General features: G+C 45.6%; 1 protein-coding gene across 6 annotated transcripts in view; it reads left to right on the top strand.

The window, feature by feature from the left end:
- The first annotated feature begins 1,483 nt into the window (after positions 1 to 1,483).
- The window catches only part of POMK (protein O-mannose kinase), a 47,811-nt gene continuing 26,025 nt past the window's right edge, over positions 1,484 to 23,269 (top strand). For 2 of the 6 annotated variants that reach the window (XM_021942285.2, XM_021942284.2), the window contains exons 1-3: positions 4,537 to 5,569; positions 10,699 to 10,790; positions 11,708 to 12,010. In XM_021942285.2, the coding sequence (XP_021797977.1) occupies positions 5,395 to 5,569; positions 10,699 to 10,790; positions 11,708 to 12,010 (570 nt within the window). In that variant the 5' untranslated portion in view covers positions 4,537 to 5,394. Of the gene's footprint in view, positions 1,564 to 4,536; positions 5,570 to 10,698; positions 10,791 to 11,707; positions 12,011 to 23,269 lie in introns of those variants that run through there. The other 4 variants (XM_009213000.3, XM_021942287.2, XM_021942286.2 and 1 more) reach the window with 4 other exon arrangements.

A 23,269-nucleotide genomic window follows, 5' to 3' on the forward strand; every position in this document is an offset into this window, starting at 1 on the left:
TAGATCTACAGCATAACTTTTTAAAAATTGTAGTAAAAGATACCTAAAATTTACCATTGTAACAATTCAGTGTACAGTTCAGTGGAATTAAGTATATTCACATTGTTGTGCAACCATCACCCCCATCCATCTCCAGGACGTTACCATCTTCTCACACTGAAACTGTGCACCCGTTAGACAGCATTTTTCATGGCTATGTGTAATATAATTTCTTTCAGAAAACCCTATTGTTATACATTCAGGTTTCTTTTTTTCTCTAGTATAAATATCTTTTACCAGCAATGCTTCAGCAAGATCTCTTGTGTATACATCTTGCAGATATATTATTTCTTTTTCTTTTTCTTGTTTTTCTTGAGACTGAGTCGTCGCCCAGTTTGGAATGCAGTGGCGCTATCTCGGCTCACTGCAAGCTCCGCCTCCCGGGTTCACGCCATTCTCACGCCCGCCACCACGCCCGGCTACTTTTTTGTATTTTTAGTAGAGACGGGGTTTCACCGTGTTAGCCAGGATGGTCTCAATCTCCTGACCTCGTGATGTGCCCATCTCGGCCTCCCAAAGTACTGGGATTACAGGCGTGAGCCACGGTCCCCTGCCGCAGACATATTATTTCTGAAGGATAAATTCCTAGAAATGGATTTGCTAGGTCCGGTAGGAGGAATTCCAATTTACACTCACTTGTATGTGTGAGGAAACTTTCAGACTCTATTGTAACGACAGGAGGTGTTACCATTCTTGTGCTATTTGTCCATGTGACAGGCAAACGTTTCTGGTAGTTATTTTAATACTGCTTGGATCGCTAGTACAGACTCAGTTTTTTTTTTTTTAACCCACACCATGTTAGTTTCTTAATTCTGGACTTTCTCAGTGTGTCAGTGTAGAAGCAGCTAACGCTTCCAATGTACACAACCCAGACTTTTCATGACCCCAGCCTGACTTCGACGCTGCAAGCCTCCCTCTCGGTTCCCCGGGGCAAGTGCCCGAGTGCGTGTTGGGCTCCCGGCCGGCCCCGACGGACTTCCCCGCCTTTGCCCAGTCGTGCCCCTCCGCGGAGGCTTGCCAAGGTCTTGTCTGCTGCGCTTGATGTATGCAGCTCAGCTTTACTGTGTCTGGGCTAAGCCCCACAGTTTCTTTTACAGAGTAATTGTCCAACTGCAGGCATCTGGGTCCGCGAGTGGTGGGTCTGGGCCAGAGTGGTGAATCAGCCTTTCCAGCAAGGTCCCTGCAGATGCCGCGGATCTGAGAAATACGCTTTGGAAGGCCTGGCAGTGCGTCTAGATCTGACAGCTGCTCTGCATGGGCCTGGCTCCAGGCTGAAGCAATAGTGGGTCAATGCAAAATCGTTCTCGTAAGTTCGGGAAGCAGAAGCCAGAGAGGGAGACTGGGTAGGTGCGCGCTGGTACCGCCGAAGCGTTAGCTCTGGCTTCAGTGCGCGGCCTGAGGAGGACGCCAGGGGGCAGCAGCGTCACGCCCGCCCGCCCAGGACGCGCTTCTGAACGCGCAAGCGCAGTAGGCCCAGTGCGTGCTGTCCTGGGGTAGCAGGGGGCGCAGAAGCTTGGGCTGCAGGTAGGTGCTGGGGCGAGGGGCGAGGGGCGAGAGGGCGAAGGGGTGAGGGGGCGTGCAGCTGGGTTTCTCGAGGGGCCTGTACGTGGCGCGGCCCGCAGCGCCGGCCGCCTGTGCGGAGGCTCCCTGGGAGGCTGCGCTTGGCCTGGGCGGCCGGGTCCACCGCGCCCAGCCCCCGCCTCCGCGTCCAGCCCTGCGCGGTAGCGGGAAGTTAAAGAACCCGAGAAGGGCCGGGCGAGGTGGCTCCAGTCTGTAACCCCAGCGCTTTGGGAGGCGGAGGCGGGAGGATCGCGTGAGCTCAGGCGAGAGCAGCCTGAGCAACATGGCGGAACTCCTGTCTCTGTAAAAAAAAAATTTAGCCGGGCGCGGTGGCGCCGCCTGTAGTCTCAACTACTCGGGAGGCTGAGGCGGGAGAATCGCTTGAACCCGGCGGGGGCGGAGGTTTCAGTGAGCCGAAATCGCGCTACTGCACTCCAGCCTGGGGGACACAGTGAGAGACTGTTTCTATTATTATTACTTTATTATCATTATTATTATTATTTGAGACGGAGTCTCGCTCTGTCGCCCAGAATGGAGTGCAGTGGCGCGGTCTTGGCTCCTGGGATCACAAGGCGTCCGCCACCACGCCCAACCAATTTTTGTATTTTTAGTATAGACGGAGTATCACCATGTTGGTCAGGCTGGTCTCGAACGCCTGACCTCAGGTGATCCGCCCACCTCGGCCTCCCAAAGTGCTGGGATTACAGGCGTGAGCTACTGGATCCGGCAGAGGCTGTCTCTGTTTAAAAAAAAACAAAAACCAAACCAAACCGAAACAAAAAACGAAAAACAAAAAAACCAGAAAGGACCGAGGACTCTGTCTCAGCTCTTTGCCTTTGGGTGTTTATTCTGCACGAGATCATTGTTGCCAGGAGGTGTTAAGTGTAATCATATTCTTCTCTTTTTTTAGAAAGCAAAATTTCGCTCTTTTGTTCCATAATCTTGTCTTTGTCACCCTTTGCCTTTACTGTAGGACCCTAAGGCTAAATAAGCATTAAGAATATTTAAAATAATCCTTCTAATGTACCTTGTGCTTTATTGGCACAATGGAATTCTACTGTAAATTGCATTGGATGACACTACTCTGTGTCTTCCCTAGTTGTAGAAAATACCTTGTAAGTCAGTAAAAACTAGTTTTGTCCCTTTTCTTTTTTCTTTAAGCCAAGCTTGTTTCTCTATCAATAAGCCTGCCTATCAGTGTCAGAAATGCTTTGTATATCAATCGTGCCTGAATTTCTCCTGCCCAACCTGCCCCACCATCTTTATTCCTTAATGTGCAGGCTGTTTTCAGGACCAGTAAATTTCAGCGGTTTTTGCTTATTTCTGGACACGAAAGTTCCTTCAGCCACACAGCCTCATGCTATGCTCTGGGCGGCCTACTCCAGAATATGCTCTGAAACAAAAAAGCAAATCGGGGCTGAGGTGGGCTGAAGTCTTCTTTAAGAAACAGGCAGTCCCAGGGTCCCCTAGACCAGTCCCTAGGTGACCACACTGGGTTTGATTTAGTTCAACTCCTGAGCATTGTGGTATTTAGGGGAAAAATGGGCTTGAGTCCAGAAAACTTGGCTCCTCTGTGTATAGTGACCTTAGACATATTACTTCACCTCTGACTCAGTTGTCTTATCTGTGAAATGGAAATAACAACAATTAAATCCACTTCACAGAATTGGTGTGAAGTTGACAAAGTCAAATGAATTTTTGAGTTTTTTTTTTTTTTGTTTTGGTTTGGTTTGGTTTCTTTTTGCTGAGAGGATTCAGAAGTGAATGTGAGGACTTAGGGATACATAAAAGGTTAGTGGGGCATATAAAATTTGTATTCAGCAAGAAATGCATTAAAGGTTTTCTTAGTAATGCGGAGGGTCCAACACAGATTAGAAAATATGCATTTGTAGAGTCCCACAGAGTTTTGTAGCTGATGTTGGCAGCCTTTGAGTGGAGAAGTGGACAGGGCAAGTTACATGGGGCTGGTGAATGACAAGCAGATCTGGGTTTATGATGAAGCTTCTAGTCTCTTCACTTGCTCAAATACCTTCCAAAACTCTGGCAAGGGGCTCAGCACTTTAACATTCATAACTGTGTATTCTTAAAGAATTACCACTCGTCGTCCCAACTTATATAAGCTTCAGGCCCCATAAAATCTGAATCCACCCCTAGTGGCAAGGAAGGATTGGTGGGAGGTTAGGGGTAAGGAGGGTTGGAGGGTTGAAAGGATTTACCACAGGGTTTGAGCTGGGAAACTTGGATTGAAGAAGGAGGTGGCAGATGAGGGGCCTCAGAGAACGGGAGCTGTGAGGAGAGGAAAAGCGGATGCGGTGGGGTGAACACAGGAGAGGGAAAGCAGCCTTCATGGCTGAGGCCATGAAGAGGGAGAGGCGCAGAGTGACCAGGCAGTTGTGTGTCTTTGCTGAGTACCCACTGTGTGCCAGGCACTGGGGTGCACTGGTGAACAGGACAGACAGGCAGGCCTCTTGGTGCTTAGAATTTAGAGGAGGCCGGGGCCTGGGTATCCCAGAAAGGGAGCCTTTGAGGACTGAGGAAAGCTCAGGGGCCAGAGAGTGGGGTGCAGGGAGGGTTTAGGGAAGCAGATAGGGGCTAGATTTCAGGAGGCCACGTAAGAGTTTGGACTTCATCCTGTGGGCCGAGTCAGGGGCTGTTGAATGTTAAGCCAAGTGGGATTACATCAGTACTTAGGAAGCTCTCCCTGCATGGGCCGGACACGGACACAGTGGCTCATGCCTGTAATCCCAGCACTTTGGGAAGCTGAGGTGGGCGGGTCACAAGGTCAGGAGATTGAGACCATCTGGCCAACATAGTGAAACTCCGTTTCTATTTTTAGTAGCTGGATGTGGTGACATGCCTGTAATCCCAGCTATTCAGGAGGCTGAGGCAGGAGAATCCTTTTAACAAGGGAGTTGGAGGTTGCAGTGAGCCGAGATAATGCCATAGCACTCCAGCCTGGCGATACAGTGAGACTCCGTCTCAAAAAAAAAAAAATAGCTCCCTGCATGTATCAGAGAAACTTTCATGTATGCCTGGGGAGATGTGTACACAGCTTGTCTCACTAATTGTGGAAAAGTCAAACCAGTTGAAAATAGTGAACTGGAGTTTTGTACATCTGCATGGATAAATCTCAGAAATGTAATGTTGAGCTTTTAAAAAAGCTAGTTGCAACAGGATAATACCAGCCCATCACTGTTTGTATAAAGCTTGAAAACATATGTATGATTTATGGGCACATACTTGTGAAAATAAAAAGCATGTATGGGAAGCGGAGTTTGGTAGCCCATCCCTGTAGTCAGTCCCAGCTGCTTAGGAGGTGGAGACAGGAGGATCACTTGAGTCTAGCCTGGGCTACATAGTGAGACTCCATGTCTTAAGTAGATAGGTAAGTAGGTAGGTAAATAGATATGATCGATTAGATAGACAGACAGATAGATAGATAGATATATAGCATGTATAGGAATTATATACACCAGTGGTTTTCAGACTTTAGCATGCATCCAAATCACCTAAAGGATTTATTAAAACACAGATTTTCATTTCTGATTCAGTAGGTTTGGAGTGTGGACCCAAGAATTTGCATTTCTCCCAGGTTCCTGGACGATGATGCCACAGGTCTGGCGACCACAGTTTGAGAATCTCTGATGTCCACCAACTTGAAGATAGAGATCACTTCTTGGGAGGGGGTAGAATTGGTTGGGGAGGAGTCCAGAGGGGCTTCGACTCTATTTTTAATATTTAATTTCTTTAAAAAAAGATCTGAAAAAATGATGCAATGTAACTTGACAAAGCTGGATGAATGCTTATGATTTTTTTTTATTTTTCTCTGTGTGTGAAACAGAAAAACGATACTGTTTGCTGTGTAATCCTGAGAATGGGCTGCAAGAGAGGAAAAACTGGGTGTCTGCTTGGGAATCTCTTGCGGAAACCCAGGTGAGAGGTGCTGCTGGCTCACGGAGGGGAGTGGAGGGTAAGGGCAACAAGGAAGGAGAGATGCTAGCAGCTGTGAGAGAGGTTTTGGTGGGAGCATTGAATGCATGTGGTAATTGGTTGGTTTGGAGGTTAGGGGAGGGAGGAATCAAGTCACACACGCCTGGTCTGTAACTTGAGCGGGTGGTTGGGTCATGAGCCCATCACAGAGGGAACCCTGGGGGAGGGTCATGTAAGGACGGGGGAGTTCTGCAGTGGACATCCCATACCTTGATAGGCCAGTGAGCGAAGCGTAGGAGAGATCTAGTCTGCAGTGCAGACTTAGAAAGCATCAGAGTTCAGATGGCTGCTAGTGTCCCAGGTATGGGTGAGGTTACCTGGGCCTTTGGCAGACCTGGAGGAATGCCTTCACCTAAGGCAGGGCTTGGCCAACCACAGCTTCTGCTTGTTTTTGCATAGCCTGAGAGCTGGGAATGCTTTTATCTTTTTAAATGTTAAGGGGAGACTTCAACGAAAATATAATTCACAAGCCATAACATTTTTTTTTTTTTTTTTTTTTTGAGACGGAGTCTCGCTCTGTCGCCCAGGCTGGAGTGCAGTGGCGCGATCTCGGCTCACTGCAAGCTCCACCTTCCGGGTTCACGCCATTCTCCCACCTCAGCCTCCGAGTAGCTGGGACTACAGGCGCCCGCCACCACGCCCGGCTAGTTTTTTGTATTTTTAGTAGAGACGGGGTTTCACCGGGTTAGCCAGGATGGTCTCGATCTCCTGACCTCGTGATCCACCCGCCTTGGCCTCCCAAAGTGCTGGGATTACAGGCTTGAGTCACTGCGCCCGGCCAGCCATAACATTTGACATTTTAAAGTGTACAATTCAGTGATATTTAGTATATTCACAAGCTTGTACAACCATCATCACTGTCTAATGCTAAAAAGAGACCCGATCCCCATCAGCAGCTATTCCACCTCCCGCCCCCCAGCCTCTGGGAGCCACAAATCTACGTTCTGTGTCTGAATTTTGCTGTTTCTGGACATTTCATGTAAATGGAATCATATGGTATGTGGCCTTTTTGTCAGGCTTATTTCACTGAGCATGATGTTTCAAAAGTTCACCCATGTTGCAGCATGAATTAGTGCTTTATTTTTTATGGCTGAATAATATTCCATTTATGAATGTACCACATTTTGTGTATCCATTCATCTGCCAGTGGACACTTGGCTTGTTCCCACTGTTTGGCTGTTGTGGATAATGCTTCCGTGAACATTCATGTATAAGTGTGTGTGTGAGTGTGCATGTTTTCATGGGTACACACCGGGCAGTGGAGTTGCTGGGTCATGTGGTGACTGTGCTTAACCTTTTGAGGAGCGGCCAGACTGCTTTCCACAGTGGCTGCATTTTATTTTCTCACCAGTGATTTTTGAGGATTCCAGTTTTTCCCCATCCCCATACACTTGTGTTTTTACTGATTTTTGTATTATAGCCATCCTCATGGGTGTAAAATGCCATCTTGTCACACTTCTGATCTGCGTTTGCCTTGATGATTGGTGAAGCTGAGCATCTTTCATGTGCCTGTTGGCCATCAGTGTATCTTCTTTGGAGAAATGTCTATTCAAGTCCTTTGCCCATTTTAAAAATTTTATTTATTTATTTTTTTGAGACAAGGTCTCACTGTCACCCAGGCTGGAGTGCTGTGGCACGATCACAGCTCACTGCAGCCTTGGTCTCCTGGACTCAAATGATCCTCCCACCTCAGCCTCCTGAGTAGTTGGGCCTACAGGCGCATGCCAACATGCCTGGCTAATTTTTAAATTTAGATTTTGTAGACAGCAGGTCTTACTATGTTGCCCTGGCTGGTCTGGAACTCCTAGGATCAAGTGATCCTCCCGCCTCGGCCTCCCCAAAGTGCTGGGATTACAAGTGTGAGCCACCAATGCCTGACCCTTTGCCCATTTTTTAAATTGAGTTGTTTTTTGAATCTTTTGAGTTGTTTATCAGACATCCACATGGAGATGTCAAGGAAGCAAGCCTTGAGTTCTGAGGAGAGGCTGGGAATGGAGTTTTACCTTTGGAAGTCATCAGCAGGCAGTGATGAAAAGTCCTGAGTCTGGGTGAGCTCTCCCAGGGAGTGTGGCAGAGGCCTGAGCTCTGAGCTCTGGGCGACCCCACTAAGTGGACTCAGAGATGAGGAGCTGCCAGTGTAGTTTCCTGGAAACCAATTATAAAAGGCATTTAAGGAGGGAGTTATCAATCACGGTAATGTTATTGATAGGTCAAGGAAGACTGGGGCTGTGCTTTGACTGTTGTGTTTAGTGATGTGGAGGTCACCTGTGCTGACTGTGATATGGTCAGTTTGGGTGAAGTGGCAGTGAGTTGGAGAGAATGAGAGGACAGAGCTGGGGGTGGGGTTTGCTTGAGCTGGGCTCAGGGCCAGTTTCATGGTAACAGACAGTTTGTAGTAATAGGAGAGTGCAGGAACCTGGGGTGGGGCTTGGGAACTGGTGGAAATGCTCTCTGATTGCTTCTGTTTTTCTGGTAAAATAGGATGATCTCGTTAGATGATCAGCTGAGAGTGAAGGTGGGGGAAGAGGTGGTACATGTTTGGAGAAGGAGAGTGTGAGCTTCCAGCTAGCCTAAGGCCACTTGGGACACATCTGTCATGTTTTTTGACTCACTGTGATAACCAAGGCTGCACACTGGCAGGACTTGCATATCTCCATCAGAGGAACAGAGAATCATCTGAGAGGGCATGGGGCAGGAGTCCTTCGGGGCCTCTCTGACCTGGCCCGGTGCAGAGAGCTGGGGATGGAAGTGGCATGAGTGCTAATAGGGAGCAGGGGGTCAGAGGTACAGAGGATGTGGGAATGGGTGGTGGAGTGGGGAGAGACTGGAGCTTTGCCATTGGGGGCCTGGGCTGAGCAGGACTTGGAGCATGTGGTGATGAGCCTTATGGCAGGGGAGGCTCAAGGCCCAGTGTGTGCTTAGGGAAGTGGGCAGCAGAGCAGGTGAGGGACCCACGGGTGTGTCACAGGGGTAGGGTGTTGAGGAAGTTCCAAGGCAAGCTAATAGGGGTTATGGCTGGAGAGAGGTCCAGTGTGGGCTTTTGGGGGATAGGGTGGTAGAGGTACCAGGATGTGTGCTAATAGGCTTCTGAAGCCTCATGTGTGGTGATGAGGGTGTGTGTGATGTTAGCGTTGTGTGTGTGTCTGTGGGGGCCTGCAGGGTAGGAGAGAATGGGGTGCTTATGGAGGGGAGGTGGTTGAAGGATTCTAGTGCTGTGTGTGCACTTGTGGGGGTCGTCTGTGGTGGGTGTGTGCATGTGCATGTCTGGGTAGTTGGAGCCCAGTGCACGCTAATGGAGCAGAGCTGGAGGGACCTCATGGAGGGATCTGATGGAGGGAGGACGGTGGGAGACCTCGGCCTGTGCTGGCGGGGATGAGGATTGTGGATCTCTGTGGGGCAGGGGGTGGTGGTACAGGAAGGGTCTTGGTACCGTCAGAGGCCCAGTGCACTGAGGGTCAAGGTGGTGTGAGGTGTACTTGTGTCCCTGAGCATGAGGACACTCTAGGAAGGGGCAGCCAGATGATTTATGGTGTCCTAGAGGCAGCTACTGTGGGTTTAGAGCCATAGAGGCACTGAAATGTGTGCCATTGCTGGGAGAGTCAGCAGTGTGAGGTCTGGAGTACGCTCAGGAGCGCCAGAACAGTGTGAGCTTGTGTGCTTGCGTCTGTGGGGTATTGGAATGTGTTGAGGTTCCAGGGAATACTGATGCAGGGGGTGAGTAGAGCCGTGGAGGGGATAAAAATAAATTTAAAAGGCCAGGTGCAGTGGTTCATGTCTGTAATCCCAGCAGTTTGGGAGACTGATGCAGGAGGATTGCTTGAGGCCAGGAGTTCAAGGCCAGCCTGGGCAACATCATGAGACCCAGTCTCTACAAAAAAAAAAAAAATATAAAAATTAGCTGGATGTGGTGATGCACACCTGTAGTCCCAGCTACTCAGGAGGCAGAGGTGAAAGGATTGCTTGAGTTTGAGGCTGCATTGAGCTATGATTGCACCACTGCATTCCAGCCTGAGTGACATAGTCAGACCCTATCTCTAAAAGAAAAAAAAAAAGGAAGAAAATCATAGAATTTTGGAGATGAGTGAAGTTTAGGCAAATTTAAATGAAGTGGTATTTTGATGGGCTCAAAGCCATGTAGAACTGAGTGTAAAGGGGCCAAGATCTAGTCTGGACTGCAAAGTGGTCCCCTTTCCTTAGAAACTACCAGATTAACATAGATGTACAGGATTATCTCCAGAAACTCCTTATCTGAAGCTCTGCCCTGTTCGGAAACTGAGGTTGCTTCTCTGTGTCAGGGTGACTTTGATCCTCCAGGAAAGAGTGGGATGTTTTATTCCAATTGATAAGTACTTCAAACTGCAAAATTTCTGGTAGTCTGTGATTGTAGAGAACATAATTTCTAAATAGTAAAAAAGGAGTCTTCATCCAAAGGGGGTTTTTGACACTTTATGGCTGCAGTGTGTACTTAGTGTGTTCTTAGGAGAAATGCTGTTTTCTGTTAATGGTTTCATTGGTGTCTTGTCCCAGCTCTGGAAATGGGAGTGGATTTTGTTTTCTCAAGGAGGACGTAGTATCCTGGATTTTTCATGGCTGGCTCCTCTCAGGCCTCTGGTCGCAGTGCGAAGGTCACCTCCTCAGAGAGGTCTCCTGGGATGCTTCCTCCAGGGAGTTCCTACACAGTTACTCTCTATCCTTGAACCCCCATCACAGGATGATGATAGACCTATTTGTTTACTTGTTTATTGTCTGTCTTCCCCACTAGACTTTCCCCTAAGCTCCAGCAGGATAGGAACCTTGCTGGTGTAATTCACTGTGTGTGTGTCTCCAGCACCCACTGCAGGGCTGAGCACATAGAAGCTGCTCAGGACGTGTTAAGGGAATGAGCAACCGCAAGTCAGTGATGGAGGCGAAGAGAGCAGACTGGGACAGAGACTCTGATGGGCTTCCCCATGGCGCTGCTCTGTCCTGGGACTTGAGAACTTGAGGAAACCCGGACTTGAAGCAGGAGGAGGGCCCTGGGAAAGTTGGACCGTTTGGACTATGGCGATTTGTCTGGGTACATAGCTGCAGTTTCTGTTTACATACTTCCTGTTTTGTACTTTGCGGCAGGGTGTTTCCAGACCAGTCCCTGGGCGCCAACTAGAGTATGGACTGACCAGGTACCTGGATGGAGACCTGAGCTGAAGAAGGAGATGCGCTTGGTAGGTAACCTTGCATGTTGCAGCTGTCTCTGACCCAGTTCTGTCTCAGTGTTTTAGCATTCCAGTGCTGTTCAGCTGGCTCCCAATGGCATGGCCACATCCACTGTTAAACTCTCCATATGCTTCCATTCTGCTGCATTCTGCTTCTGTAAATCACCTCTGCCACCCATAGTCCTACTTCAGGCCTCTCTGCACCCAGGCCCCTCCACCATGGCCTTGCACAGCTCCAGCGGTAGAGCCCACATGTTATCAGTGGTTCCTTATCACTGGTGTGACTTCTGAGTGGTCATCTCTCCAATCTCATCACTGTTATTCTAGCTCGTGTACTTGTCAGCTCCTGTCCGTAGTCATAACCAGGGCTTCTTAACTGGTCTCCCAGCCTCAGTCTCTTTCACCCCAAATCTACCTTTCATAACCGCTGAAGAGTAGCTTTTATTTCTTAAAACTGTTCAGGGGATTCTGAGTACCTCCCAGGGAACAGGACAGCTGCTTAGCTGGGTTCGAGAGAGGCCCTCAGCCTCCCAGCCTCCACCTGCTACCCTAAGCAGCCTCCTTCTGCTGTCCTTTGGTACCCTCTGTCCCCATCCCACCAGTTGACTAATACATTTTGCTTTCATTTTACTGAATATTCATGAGCATCTATTCAATGCATGCTACTGTGAGTCGTACAGAGTTAGACACAAACACCTCCCACCTAACCTAATCTAGAGGAACCCGTATTTTAGTTTGTAATAAAAAGTAATGATTATGGGAACAGCTAACATTGGGCATTTGGGATAAGCCTGGTGTTCGATACCTGCTTTAATCCCCACGGTAACGCTGTAACTTACAGGACCCTTGAGTAGAAGAGGAATCTGGACGCATTCTTGGAAATGAAAGCTGACTGTCATGACTTCTTGTTTCATTGTGTATTTTAGGAAATTGCAGAGGCCGTCAACATGGAAAAGCAGCCCCAGAACAAGAGGAGAGGCCTCGCCCCCCGAGAGGTGCCACCAGCCGTTGGGCTGCTGCTGATCATGGCCCTGATGAATACTCTGCTCTACCTCTGCCTCGACCACTTCTTCATTGCTCCTCGACAATCCATTGTGGACCCCAGACACTGTCCCTATGGTCACTTCAGGATAGGACAGATGAAAAACTGCTCACCTTGGCTGTCCTGTGAAGAGCTGAGAACAGAAGTGAGACAGCTAAAGCGTGTCGGGGAAGGAGCCGTGAAGAGAGTGAGTCCGGGTTCATTTCTGATTGCTGTCATCATGTTATTTTGCTTAACACAGTGTCCTCCAGCTCCATCCATGCTGGCACGAATTGCGGAATTTCATCCTTTGTTACTGCTGAAGTGTATTCCATTGTGTATGTGCACCTCATTTGCTTTGGTTGATTCTGTACTTTGGCAAGTGTGAATAGTGTACAGTAGGCATAGGTTTCAGCCCTTCGGGAAGCAGTGTAGCATCCAGTGTTAGGAACCCTGCTGGCTCTACATTTTTATTGTTAAGCTCAATAATCTTATATCTGGCACTTTATTATTATTATTTTTTTTATTTTTGAGAGTCTCACTCTGTCACCCAGGCTGGAGTGCAGTGGCGCCATCTCAGCTCACTGCAACTTCCACCTCCTGGGTTCAAGTGATTCTCGTGACTCAGCCTCCCGAGTAGCTGGGACTATGGGCGTATGCCACCATGCCTGGCTAATTTTTTTATTTTTAGTAGAGATGGGGTTTCATCATGTTGGCCAGGCTGGTCTTGAATTCCTGACCTTAAGTGATCTGCCTGCCTCGGCCTCCCAATTGGACTTTATAATCCAAGGCAGGAAAAAAGGCAAATGCATAGAAAACTAGAAACAATACTTTTGGAATAGTTCATTAAATGATGGTCCATCCACTTGACAGAATATTCTGCAGCTGTTGTGTAGTTAGGAACCCCGAGAGGCAACAAGAAGAAAACCTTATGATGATAAGTGAAGAAAAAAATATACAAAATTGTGTAATTGACTTTTCAACTGTGAAATTATGTATATATGTAGATAAATAAAAAAATGGCCAGGCGCAGTGGCTCATACATGTAACCCCCGCACTTTGGGAGGCGGAGGTGGGCGGATCACTTGAGCACAGGAGTTCCAGACCAGCCTGGGCAACATGGCAAAACCTTGTTTCTACAAAAATAAAAAAATTAGCCTGGCACAGTGCCGTGCGCTACTTGGGAAGCTGAAGTGGGAGAATCTCTTGAGCCCGAGGAGTTTGAGGCTACAGTGAGCCATGATCTTGCCACTGCATTCCCGCCTGGGTGACAGAGCAAGACCCTGTCTCCAAAGGAAAAAAAGAAAAATTGAAAATGATAGAAATTGTGCTAGGGTGAAAGGGGGATTATGGACAATTTCTTTTCCTGTTTTTCAAACTCTATCATGGTATTACACTGATTTGTAACAATTTATTTTTAATTGGCACATAATAATTATCCATATTTATGGGGTACATAATGATGTTTCCATACCTACTTACAATGTGTAGTGATTGGATCAGGGCATATCTGCCATCTCAAACATGTATCACTTCTTTTGGTTGGGAACATTCAATATCTTCTTTTCTGGCTATTTGAAAGTGTATTGTTAGTTATAGTCATCCTATGGTGCTATGAAACACTATAACTTGCTTCTCCTATCTGGCTGTAATTTTGTATCCTTTAACAAATCTCTCCCTATCCTTACCTTTGCTCTACCCTTCCCAGCCTCTAGAAACCTGTTCTGCTTTTTACTTCTTTGAGTAAGCTTTTTAAAACTTCTGCATATGCTTGTTGCCCAGACTGGAGTGCAATGACGCAATCTGGACTCACTGCAACCTCCACTTCTGGGTTCAAGCAGTTCTCCTGCCTCAGCCTCCTGAGTAGCTGGAGTTATAGGCATGTGCCACCATGCCTGGCTAATTTTGTATTTTTAGTAGAGACAGGGTTTCTCCATGTTGGCCAGGTTGGTCTTGAACTCCTGACCTTGTGATCCGCCCACCTTGGCCTCCCAAAGTGCTGGGATTATAGGCGTGAGCCACTTCGCCTGGCTGCACATATCTCTTCGATATATTGATTTCCTTTCCTTTGGTTATGTACCCAGTAGTGAAATTGCTGGATCATATGGTAATTCTGTTTATAATTTTTTGAGGAACCTCCATGCTGTTTTCCATATGGCTGTCCTAATTTACATTCCCACCAGCAGTGTATAAGAGTTTCCGTTTCCCTGCATCCTCACCAGCATTTGTTATTTTTTGTCGTTCTGATAATGGCCATCCTAACTGGGGTGAGATGGTATGTCATTGTGATTTTGGTTTGCATTTTCCTGATGATTAGCAACATTTATCATTTTTTCAGCAATTTATTGGCCATTTGTATGTCTTGTTTTGAGAATGTCTGTTTAAATCATTTGCCATTTTTTGATCATACTGTTATTTTTTTCTGTTGAGATGTTTGAGTTCCTTGGATATTGATCCCTTGTCAGATGAATAGCTTACAAATATTTTCTCCCTTTCTGTAGTTTGTCTCTTAACTCTATTTGTTTCCTTTGCTGGGAAGGTTTTTGGTTTGTTATAATCCCAGTAGTTTATTTTTGCATTTTTTTTTTTAACTGAGTCTTGCTCTGTCACCCAGGCTGGAGTGCAGTGGCACAATCTTGACTGACTGCAACCTCCACCTCCCAGGTTCAAGAGATTCTTGTGCCTCAGCCTCCTAAGTAGCTGGGATTACAGGCGCCCGCCACCATGCCTGTATTTTTAGTAAAGATGGAGCTTCTGGCCGGGCGCAGTGGCTCAAGCCTGTAATCCCAGCACTTTGGGAGGCCGAGATGGGCGGATCACGAGGTCAGGAGATCGAGACCATCCTGGCTAACACGGTGAAACCCCATCTCTACTAAGAAATACAAAAAACTAGCCGGGCGAGGTGGCAGGCGCCTGTAGTCCCAGCTACTCGGGAGGCTGAGGCCGGAGAATGGCGTGAACCCGGGAGGCGGAGCTTGCAGTGAGCTGAGATCCGGCCACTGCACTCCAGCCTGGGCTACAGAGCGAGACTCCGTCTCAAAAAAAAAAAAAAAAAAAAAAAAAGATGGAGCTTCATCATGTTGGTCAGGCTGGTGTTAAACTCTTGACTTTAGGTGATCTGCCCTCCTCGGCCTCCTGAATTGCTGGGGTTACAGGCTTGAGCCACTGGGCCCGGCCCTCAGTTATAATTTTACAAAGGCGGTTTCAGTCCCTCCCTTTGGGGTTTCATAGCATCTTACTCTTAAGGTGTGCGCTGTGAAGATGGGAAAAGGCCATCGATCGCCCTGGCTTCTTCATGCTGACAGGAGGCATAGTTGGGGTCGGAGTTGACCGTAAGGTGAGAGGAGTAGAACTGCTTTGCAGCTGAGTATATTCATGCAGGCCGGGCTGTGGTTCCAAGGCTTTCATGACAAAGGCAGTAGTATCTTTGTAGTTTTAGTACAGCATTTAAACAGACAGTTTACTATAAGGTAAATAAGTTTTAGGATAAGGAGTGAAATTTCCAGTTTTAAAAGTAAAGATTTGAAAGCATTAGTTTGGGGACTTCATAAAGTGCATCAAGAATAATTGTTTTTTTTTGAGATGGAGCCTTACTCTGTCACCCAGGCTGGAGTGCAGTGGTGTGATCTCGGCTCACTGCAACCTCTGCCTCCCGGGTTCAAGCAGTTTTCCTGCCTCAGCCTCCTGAGTAGCTGGGATTACGGGCGTGTGCCACCACACCTGGCTAATTTTTGTATTTTTAGTAGAGATGGGGTTTCACCATATTGGTCTGGCTGGTCTTGAACTCTTGACCTCATGATCTGCCCGCCTTGGTCTCCCAAAGTGCTGAGATTACAAGCATGAACTATTGCACGTGGCAAGAATACCTTTTTTTTTTTTTTTGGTAGAGAGAGAGTCTTGCTCTGTCACCCAGGCTGGATTGCAGTGGTGTGATTGTGGCTCACTGCAACCTCTGCCTCCCGGGTTCAAGCAATTCTCCTGCCTCAGCCTCCTGAGTAGCTGGGACTACAGGCGCACGTCGCCATGCCCAGCTGATTTGTTTTGTATTTTAGTAAAGATGGGGTTTCACCGTGTTGCCCAGGCTGGTCTTGAACTCCTGAGCTCAGGCTGTCCGCCTGCCTTGGCCTCTCAAAGTGCCAGGATTACAGGCATGAGCCTCCGCGCCTGGCTAGAATAATTATTTTTTACATAGGCTTTTTAAATTGGCTTTGATGGAACTCTGTTCCATAAGGAATCTCAGATAAGACTTTTTAAAGCTGAGTCTAGCCATAGGTTTGTACTTTCAAATACTTACGAGTTGGGTAAGTTCCTCTCGTCTTGATGTCCCTAGATAACTTGGGGCTCCTGGGCCTGTCAGAAAGTGACATTCTATACTTACCATGGGTCAGGAACCCTGTACAGGGACTACATAGACAAAGTATGAGGCCAGTTTTCCCAAGGGCTTTTACTGGCTTTACAAGTCAAGTTTGATTCCGTAAAGGAAAGCATGCCATTCCAGTGAAACCCTTGGTAAAATAACCAGTTTTTTCAATTGTGTCCTGTTACAAAAGAAAACAGATTCTTATTGTATTTATGCAAATAGCTATATTGCCATAAATTAAGAATACTCACAAATAGTTTTTAAATTCTGGAGAAATCAGGTAGCAACAAATAGGCTCCAAATTTTATTCACAGGAGTGTACTTAGTTGCTACAAGCTGTAAATAGCTTAAAAGAAGTTAATCAGCAGCATTTTAAACAAAAAAGTTACTTCAGACTTTTATTAGTTTAGTCCATGCATTTAACTTCTGTTTGATATTTATGAACACTTCAGCTTTCCATGAGAGTTCTAAAAGTTTTTTTCCTTTATTCTAATGTCATAATCTCCAAAGTTATCAGAAACTTGCATTCAAGAGCACATACCAGAGTTTTAACAGCTGATCATAAAACCATCTTCTATAGAGGACCAAATTAAAACAGCAGTTGTCTGTGGATGAGAAAAACATTTTAGGGGAGCCACCAAGACACAATTGACAAGGAAATTTGTTAACTCTGTGACACACAATAATTCAACACAACAATTATAATTATTACTGATGACATATACTGAGGCATATCAGAATTATAGGAATTTTATACGATTTTGCAGCATATAACTTTATATCACAAATTTATATTAATATAACCCAAAGAAAATTAAACACCATTTTCTATTTGACAGTGTTTCCTGCATGATTTTAATAAATTAAATAAGCTGAATATGTCTTTTGTCCTTTAGGGGACTTAATTTTTAAAAAATTTTAACTTAGAGCTTGATTTTGAAAGGTTTGTTAAATACCAAACTTTTAAAACATTGGATATTACAAAATGGAGTCTTAGGTTACCATAAGTCATTCATTTAGCCAAAGTAACTCAAAAATTTTACAAACAAAAAGCCATTATTCTGATAGAGAGGAGACTCAGCTTTCCAAACAAGACCCAATGAAGATAGCATGATGCTGATTGCCTCCTCTCTCTCCCCTCCCTGTTTTTTCTTTTGTAGTTTACTTAAAAGGTAAATAAAAACCTTTCATTATCTTTTAATATTACATAAAAATCCTTTTTAAAAGAGAAAACCAAATTTTATGTTTCCATTAGTGTATTTTTAATGTTAAAGCCAGTTTTAGTTACATTTTATAAATCTGTCTAGTTTTAATTAGTTTGACCATAAGGTAAGATTTTTTTTTTTTTTTCCAAGACGGAGTCTATCTCTGTTGCCCAGGCTGGAGTGCAATGGCACAGTCTTGGCTCACTGCAACCTCTGCCTCCTGGGTTCAAGTGATTCTCCTACCTCAGCCTCCCAAGTAGCTGGGACTACAGGCGTGTGCCAACACACCTGGCAAATTTTTGTGTTTTTAGTAGAGACGGGGTTTCACTACTTTGGCCAGGCTGGTCTCGAACTCTTGACCTCTTGATCTGCCTGCCTCGGCCTCCCAAAGTGTTGGTATTACAGGCGTGAGCCACCACACCTGGCTTGCCATAAGGTAAGATTTTTATAAACCTTTTATAACCCTTTACAATTTTGTTTTTTTCTTAGAACAAAACTGTTTTAAGAAAACTCTGTTGTGCTTGTATTCCAATGTCCAATTTATGGAAAAACTGAATAATGTGACTTAAACTTTAGCCAGTATGTTCACACACAGAATCTCTTACAATTACGTTTTTATAACCTTTTCACAACTTGTTCAAACCTTTAGATTTTTCCTATCTCATTTAAAACAGTTCTTTAACCTTCTAAACTTAGGCAAGAAATCCACATTCCCATGCCTTCTCATAGTCTTTTACCAAAAGTACATTTTACTTCCCTTACACACCTTGCGTGTAGAACTGTTTCTTCAGTAATCTCAAATACATGTTACACTGTTAACTCAGCAACTTTTACTTTTGGTGAAACACCTGGTGAGTAAGCAATTTCAATTATGTACCAGGAGTGGAACCTAGGACACCATAAGGTCTGACTTTTTCCAGTGTAGCTAGGGGGTGTGGCTAACTCCACATGTCTCAGGCCTTACCTAGCTATAAAGCAGGCAAGTTGTACAGTAAGAGTCATAGTGGCATTTTATGAAGCATTTAAGAGGCCTAACAACCTTTGAATTGTACAACATTTCTTGCATAAATTGCCTTTTCATGAATACGTTCATGACTTACAGAGACCATGTACAACATGCTTGGACTTCTCCCCTCCCTTCCCCTCCCCTCCTCTGCCCTCCCCTCCCTTCCTCTCTGCTTCCTCTTTTTGAGATGGAGTCTTGCTCTGTCACCTAGGCTGGAGTACAGTGGTGCGATCTTGGCTCACTGCAAGCTCCACCTCCCAGTTTCACGCCATTCTCCTGCCTCAGCCTCCTAAGTAGCTGGCACTACAGGCGCCCGCCACCATACCCAGCTAATTTTTTGCATTTTTAGTAGAGACGGGGTTTCACCGTGTTAACCAAGATGGTCTCGGTCTCCTGACCTCGTGATCCACCAGCCTTGGCCTCCCAAAGTGCTGGGATTACAGGTGTGGGCCCCCGGCCCATGCTTGGACTTTCTGACTTTCCTAAACATCCCTTTTTTTAAACAATAGTTTTACTTTAGGATCAGATTTTACCATATAAGATCTTTTCTTACATAAAATTTCTTGGCTGGGCATGGTGGCTCATGCCTGTTATCCCAGCACTTTGGCAGGCCGAGGCAGACGGATCACCTGAGGTCAGGAGTTAGACACCAGCCAACATGGTAAAACCCCGTCTCTACTAGAAGTACAAACATTACCTGGGCGTGGTGGTGCGTGCCTATACTATAGTCCCAGCTACTCAGGAGGCTGAGGCAGGAGAATTGCTTGAAGCCAGGAGGTGGAGGTTGTAGTGAGTTGAGATCGCGCTGTTGCACTCCAGCCTAGGGGACAAGAGTGAGCCTCTGTCTAAAAAAAAAAGTCTTTATAACCTTTGTTTTTGCATAGCTAGGGACCATGGCTAATTCACATGTCCCCAGGCCTTATCTAGAATCTGGTGGTTTCAAGGTAGGTAAATAGAACAGTTTTCAAAAGTCAAAGAATCTGTTTATGACCTTAAAGCTTGTATGTTGATTTTTGTATCCTGCAACTTACTGAGTTTACTTTTTTCAATTCTAAGAGTTTTTTGGTAGAGTCTTTTTTTTTTTTTTTTTTCTATATCAGATCGTATCATCTGCAAACAGGAACAGTTTGACTTCTTCCTTACCAATTTGGATGCCCTTTATTTCTTTCTCTTGCCTAATTGCTCTGGCTAGAACTTCCAAAGCTATGTTGAATATGAGTGGTGAGAGTTGTCATCCTTGTTCCATTTGTTAGAGGAAAAACTGGAGCTTTTCCCCATTCAGTATGATGTTAGCTGTGGGTTTTTCATATGTGGCCTTTATTGGGTTAAGGTATGTTCCTTCTGTACCTAATTTGTTTGGGGTCTTTATCATGAAGGGATGTTGAATTTTATCAAATGCTTTTTTCTTCATCTACTGAGATGTTGGTATGGTTTTTGTCCTTCATTCTCTTGATGTGTTACATTACTGATTTGTGTGCATTGAGTCATCCTTGCATCCCTGAGGTGAGTCCTACTTGATTATGGTGTATGTTCTTTTTGATGTGCTGTTGGATTCAGTTCACTAGTATTTTGTCGAGGATTTTTGCATATATATTCATTAGGAATATTAGTCTGTTGTTTCTTTTTTTCTGGTGTCTTTTTCTCGTTTTGGTATCAGAGTTGTGCTGGCCTTGTAGAATGAATTTAGAATTCTCTCTCCTTTAGTATTTTGGAGTAGTTTGAGAATAATTGGTATCAATTCTTCCTTAAAAGTTCAATGGAATTCACCTGTGAAGCCATCTAGTCCTGCACTTTTGTTTGTTGGGAGACTTTTATTACTGATTCAATCTCATTACTCATTATTGGTCTTTTCAGGCCTTCTGTTTCTTCTGGGTAGTGTGTATGTGTCCAGGAATTTATCCATTTCCTCTGAGTTTTTGAGTTTGTTGATGTATAGTTGTTTATAAGTCTCTAATGATCCTTTGTATTTCTATGGTGTCAGTTACATGATGACTCCTTTTTTAAAAGTTTGATTTTAAAAAATGTTTTTATTTGAAAAAGATAAAGCACCAGAGGAGTGAGTTCAGTTCTCAAATAGAAGCTCGAGGAGACTTTGTCTCATTGGCAACCAGCATGTGCTATATTTTGTGTGGTCGCTGTTTTATGGTAACTGAGGCTTACTGACATAACAAAGGGTGACTCTAGGAACCCCTTATGAATTGTTGAACAGAGACAGTTCCTTATGAGGATGCATCGGAAATTGGCAAAAGGTGGGGAGATATGTACATGGGAAATGGAAAAGATGTCCATGAGGCTGCAGCTTGATAAATTGCTGGCTTGTATTTTTGGAGACTAGGACACCATGGCTGCCTCCTCCATGAATATGGAAGGGAGATAATCTTTTTTTTCTTTTTCTTTTTTTTTTGAGACAGAGTCTTGCTGTGTCGTCCAGGCTGGAGTGCAGTGGTGCGATCTTGGCTCACTGCAACCTCTGCCTTCTGGGTTCAAGCAGTTCTCCTGCCTCAGCCTCCTAAGTAGCTGGGATTACAGGTGCTCACCACCACGTCTGGCTAATTTTTTGTATTTTTAGTAGAGACTCGCTTTCACCATGTTGGTCAGGCTAGTCTCGAACTTCTGACCTCATGATCCACCCGCCTCGGCCTCCCAAAGTGCTGGGTTTGTAGGTGTGAGCCACCACGCCTGGCTGGAAAGGAGACATCTTAAAGGAAGAAGCCCTTTAGGAGAAGGGAGAGAGTTTATGGAAAGTAAAACCATAAAACAAGGTACTGTTTCTTTTAAAGTTTTCTTCACTCATTGTAGGTGCTGTGGAGGCAGGAGTTGTGAAACAGAGACCCTGCCGTCTTCATGAAAGGTGCTTTTTACTCAGGCAGTCAAACACAAAGGAAAATAAGAAACAAATATGTGATACAATATGTTAGTGACATGTGCTGATAAGACAAAGCAGGGCAAGGACAGTGAGTGGTGGGTTTGTCTCTTTAGGTGGACAGAGAAGGCCTCTGGCCAGGATGATGTGAGCTCATAATGAGAGTGTACTTCGGAATATGTTCCAGTAAGCAGGAGGAGGACGATGGAGGCCCCAAGATGGAATGTGCCTGGTGGGCCAGGAAGGAAGCCAGTGTCACCAGAGATCATGACAAGAAAAAGAGAGGTCATGACATGAGATCAGAGAAGGTTCAAGTCGGAGCCAGATCATGCTGGGCCTCGAAGGCCTTAGAGAACCACTGGAACAATTGTAGTAGAGGAATTTGCATTTTAAAGGGATTATCTTGGCTGCTTATCTGCAGGCTGAAAAGTAGAGTGAAGGCTGGAAGGTTGGTTACAGCTGAACCAGGTGGTAGCAGTGGAGGCAGTGAGAGGTCAATGGATCTTGGATATCTTTTAAAGGTATTTGCAGGCCGGGTGCGGTGGTTCATGCCTGTAATCCCCGCACTTTGGGAGGCTGAGGTGGGTGCATTATTTGAGGCTAGGAGTTTGAGACCAGCCTAACCAACAAGATGAAACCCTGTTCCTACTGGAAAAAAAAAAAATGAGCTGGATGTGGTGGCATGTGCTTGTAATCCCAGCTACTCGGGAGGCTGAGGCAGGAGATTTGCTTGAACCCAGGAGGCGAAGGTTGCAGTGAGCCAAGATCGTACCACTGCACTCCAGCCTGGGTGACAGAGTGAGACTGTCTCAAAAAAGGAAAAAAAAAAAGGTATTTCCAGTACAATGTCCTAACAGATTGGATGTGGAATATAAGAGAAAGAGAGGATGACTACAGGTTCTTGGCCTGGCACCAGGAAAAACCACATTCTCGCTACCTGAGATGAGGAAGATAGAGAGGAGCAGATTCTGTGTCCAAGATGCACACATAGTTGCACGCGTGGATCCTGGGCCGTTCGTTGAATGTGCATGTCTGCATTTGCACGAGGTCTGGAAGGAGAAGAGAACTTTGGGGCTTGTTATCGTTTAGATGCTGTGGAAAGCATGAGGATGTGAAAGAAGTCACCAAGGAAGGGATGTGAGTCAAGAGGAGGACTTGCAGTTAATTTCTGTCTCCTTCAAAGACATCACCTTGAGGGCCACTCCCTTGCATCCAGGTTGCTGCAGTCACCCAGAAGGTGTTTGGAATTTGTCAGGATTGCTTTTCACCTTGAAGGATATGTTCCTGAATAGCTTTGGTGGTTGCAGATCACTGTAGCTTGAGGATAGATTTAATTTTAGGGAGCCTTGACAAATCATGCCCATCCAACTGTGGGATTTAATAATGTTTATAATAAATTAGATTAATGTAGTTTTATTAAAGTGAAATGTGACTAAAATGCCGTTATGTTGATTTTTTATTTTTTATTTGGCTGAAACTTAACCATTGGGACAAAATATTTTTAGCGCTTAAGTGGAGACCATTGGTTGGTTAGGAGCCTTGTCCCCATGTGCAGGTTCTGGCACAGAGGAGACCATTATCCTGAATGTAGTCACTCATTTGAACAACCGACCTGTAAGTGACCCATTTCTGATCGGGGCACCCTCCTCACTCTGGCAAGCTGAAAGGCATAGGTTTTTCAATAGGAATCTCTTTTTTTCTTACTTTGTTTTCTTTTTTTTTTTTTGAGATGGAGTCTTGCTCTGTACCCCAAGCTGGAGTGCAGTGGCGTGATCTTGGCTCACTGAAGCTCCGCCTCCCGGGTTCACGCCATTCTCCTGCCTCGGCCTCCCCAGTAGCTGGGACTACAGGCACCTGCCAGCATGCCCAGCTAATTTTTTTTTTAAATTTTTAGTAGAGATGGGGTTTCACCATATTAGCCAGGATGCTGTTGATCTCCTGACCTCGTGATCCACCTGGAGCCTTGGCCTCCCAGAGTACTGGGATTACAGGCATGAGCCACTGCGCCTGGCTGGAATTTCTATATCCAAAGT

Source organism: Papio anubis, chromosome 8 (genome assembly GCF_008728515.1).
Source record: "Papio anubis isolate 15944 chromosome 8, Panubis1.0, whole genome shotgun sequence".
NCBI lineage: Eukaryota > Metazoa > Chordata > Mammalia > Primates > Cercopithecidae > Papio > Papio anubis.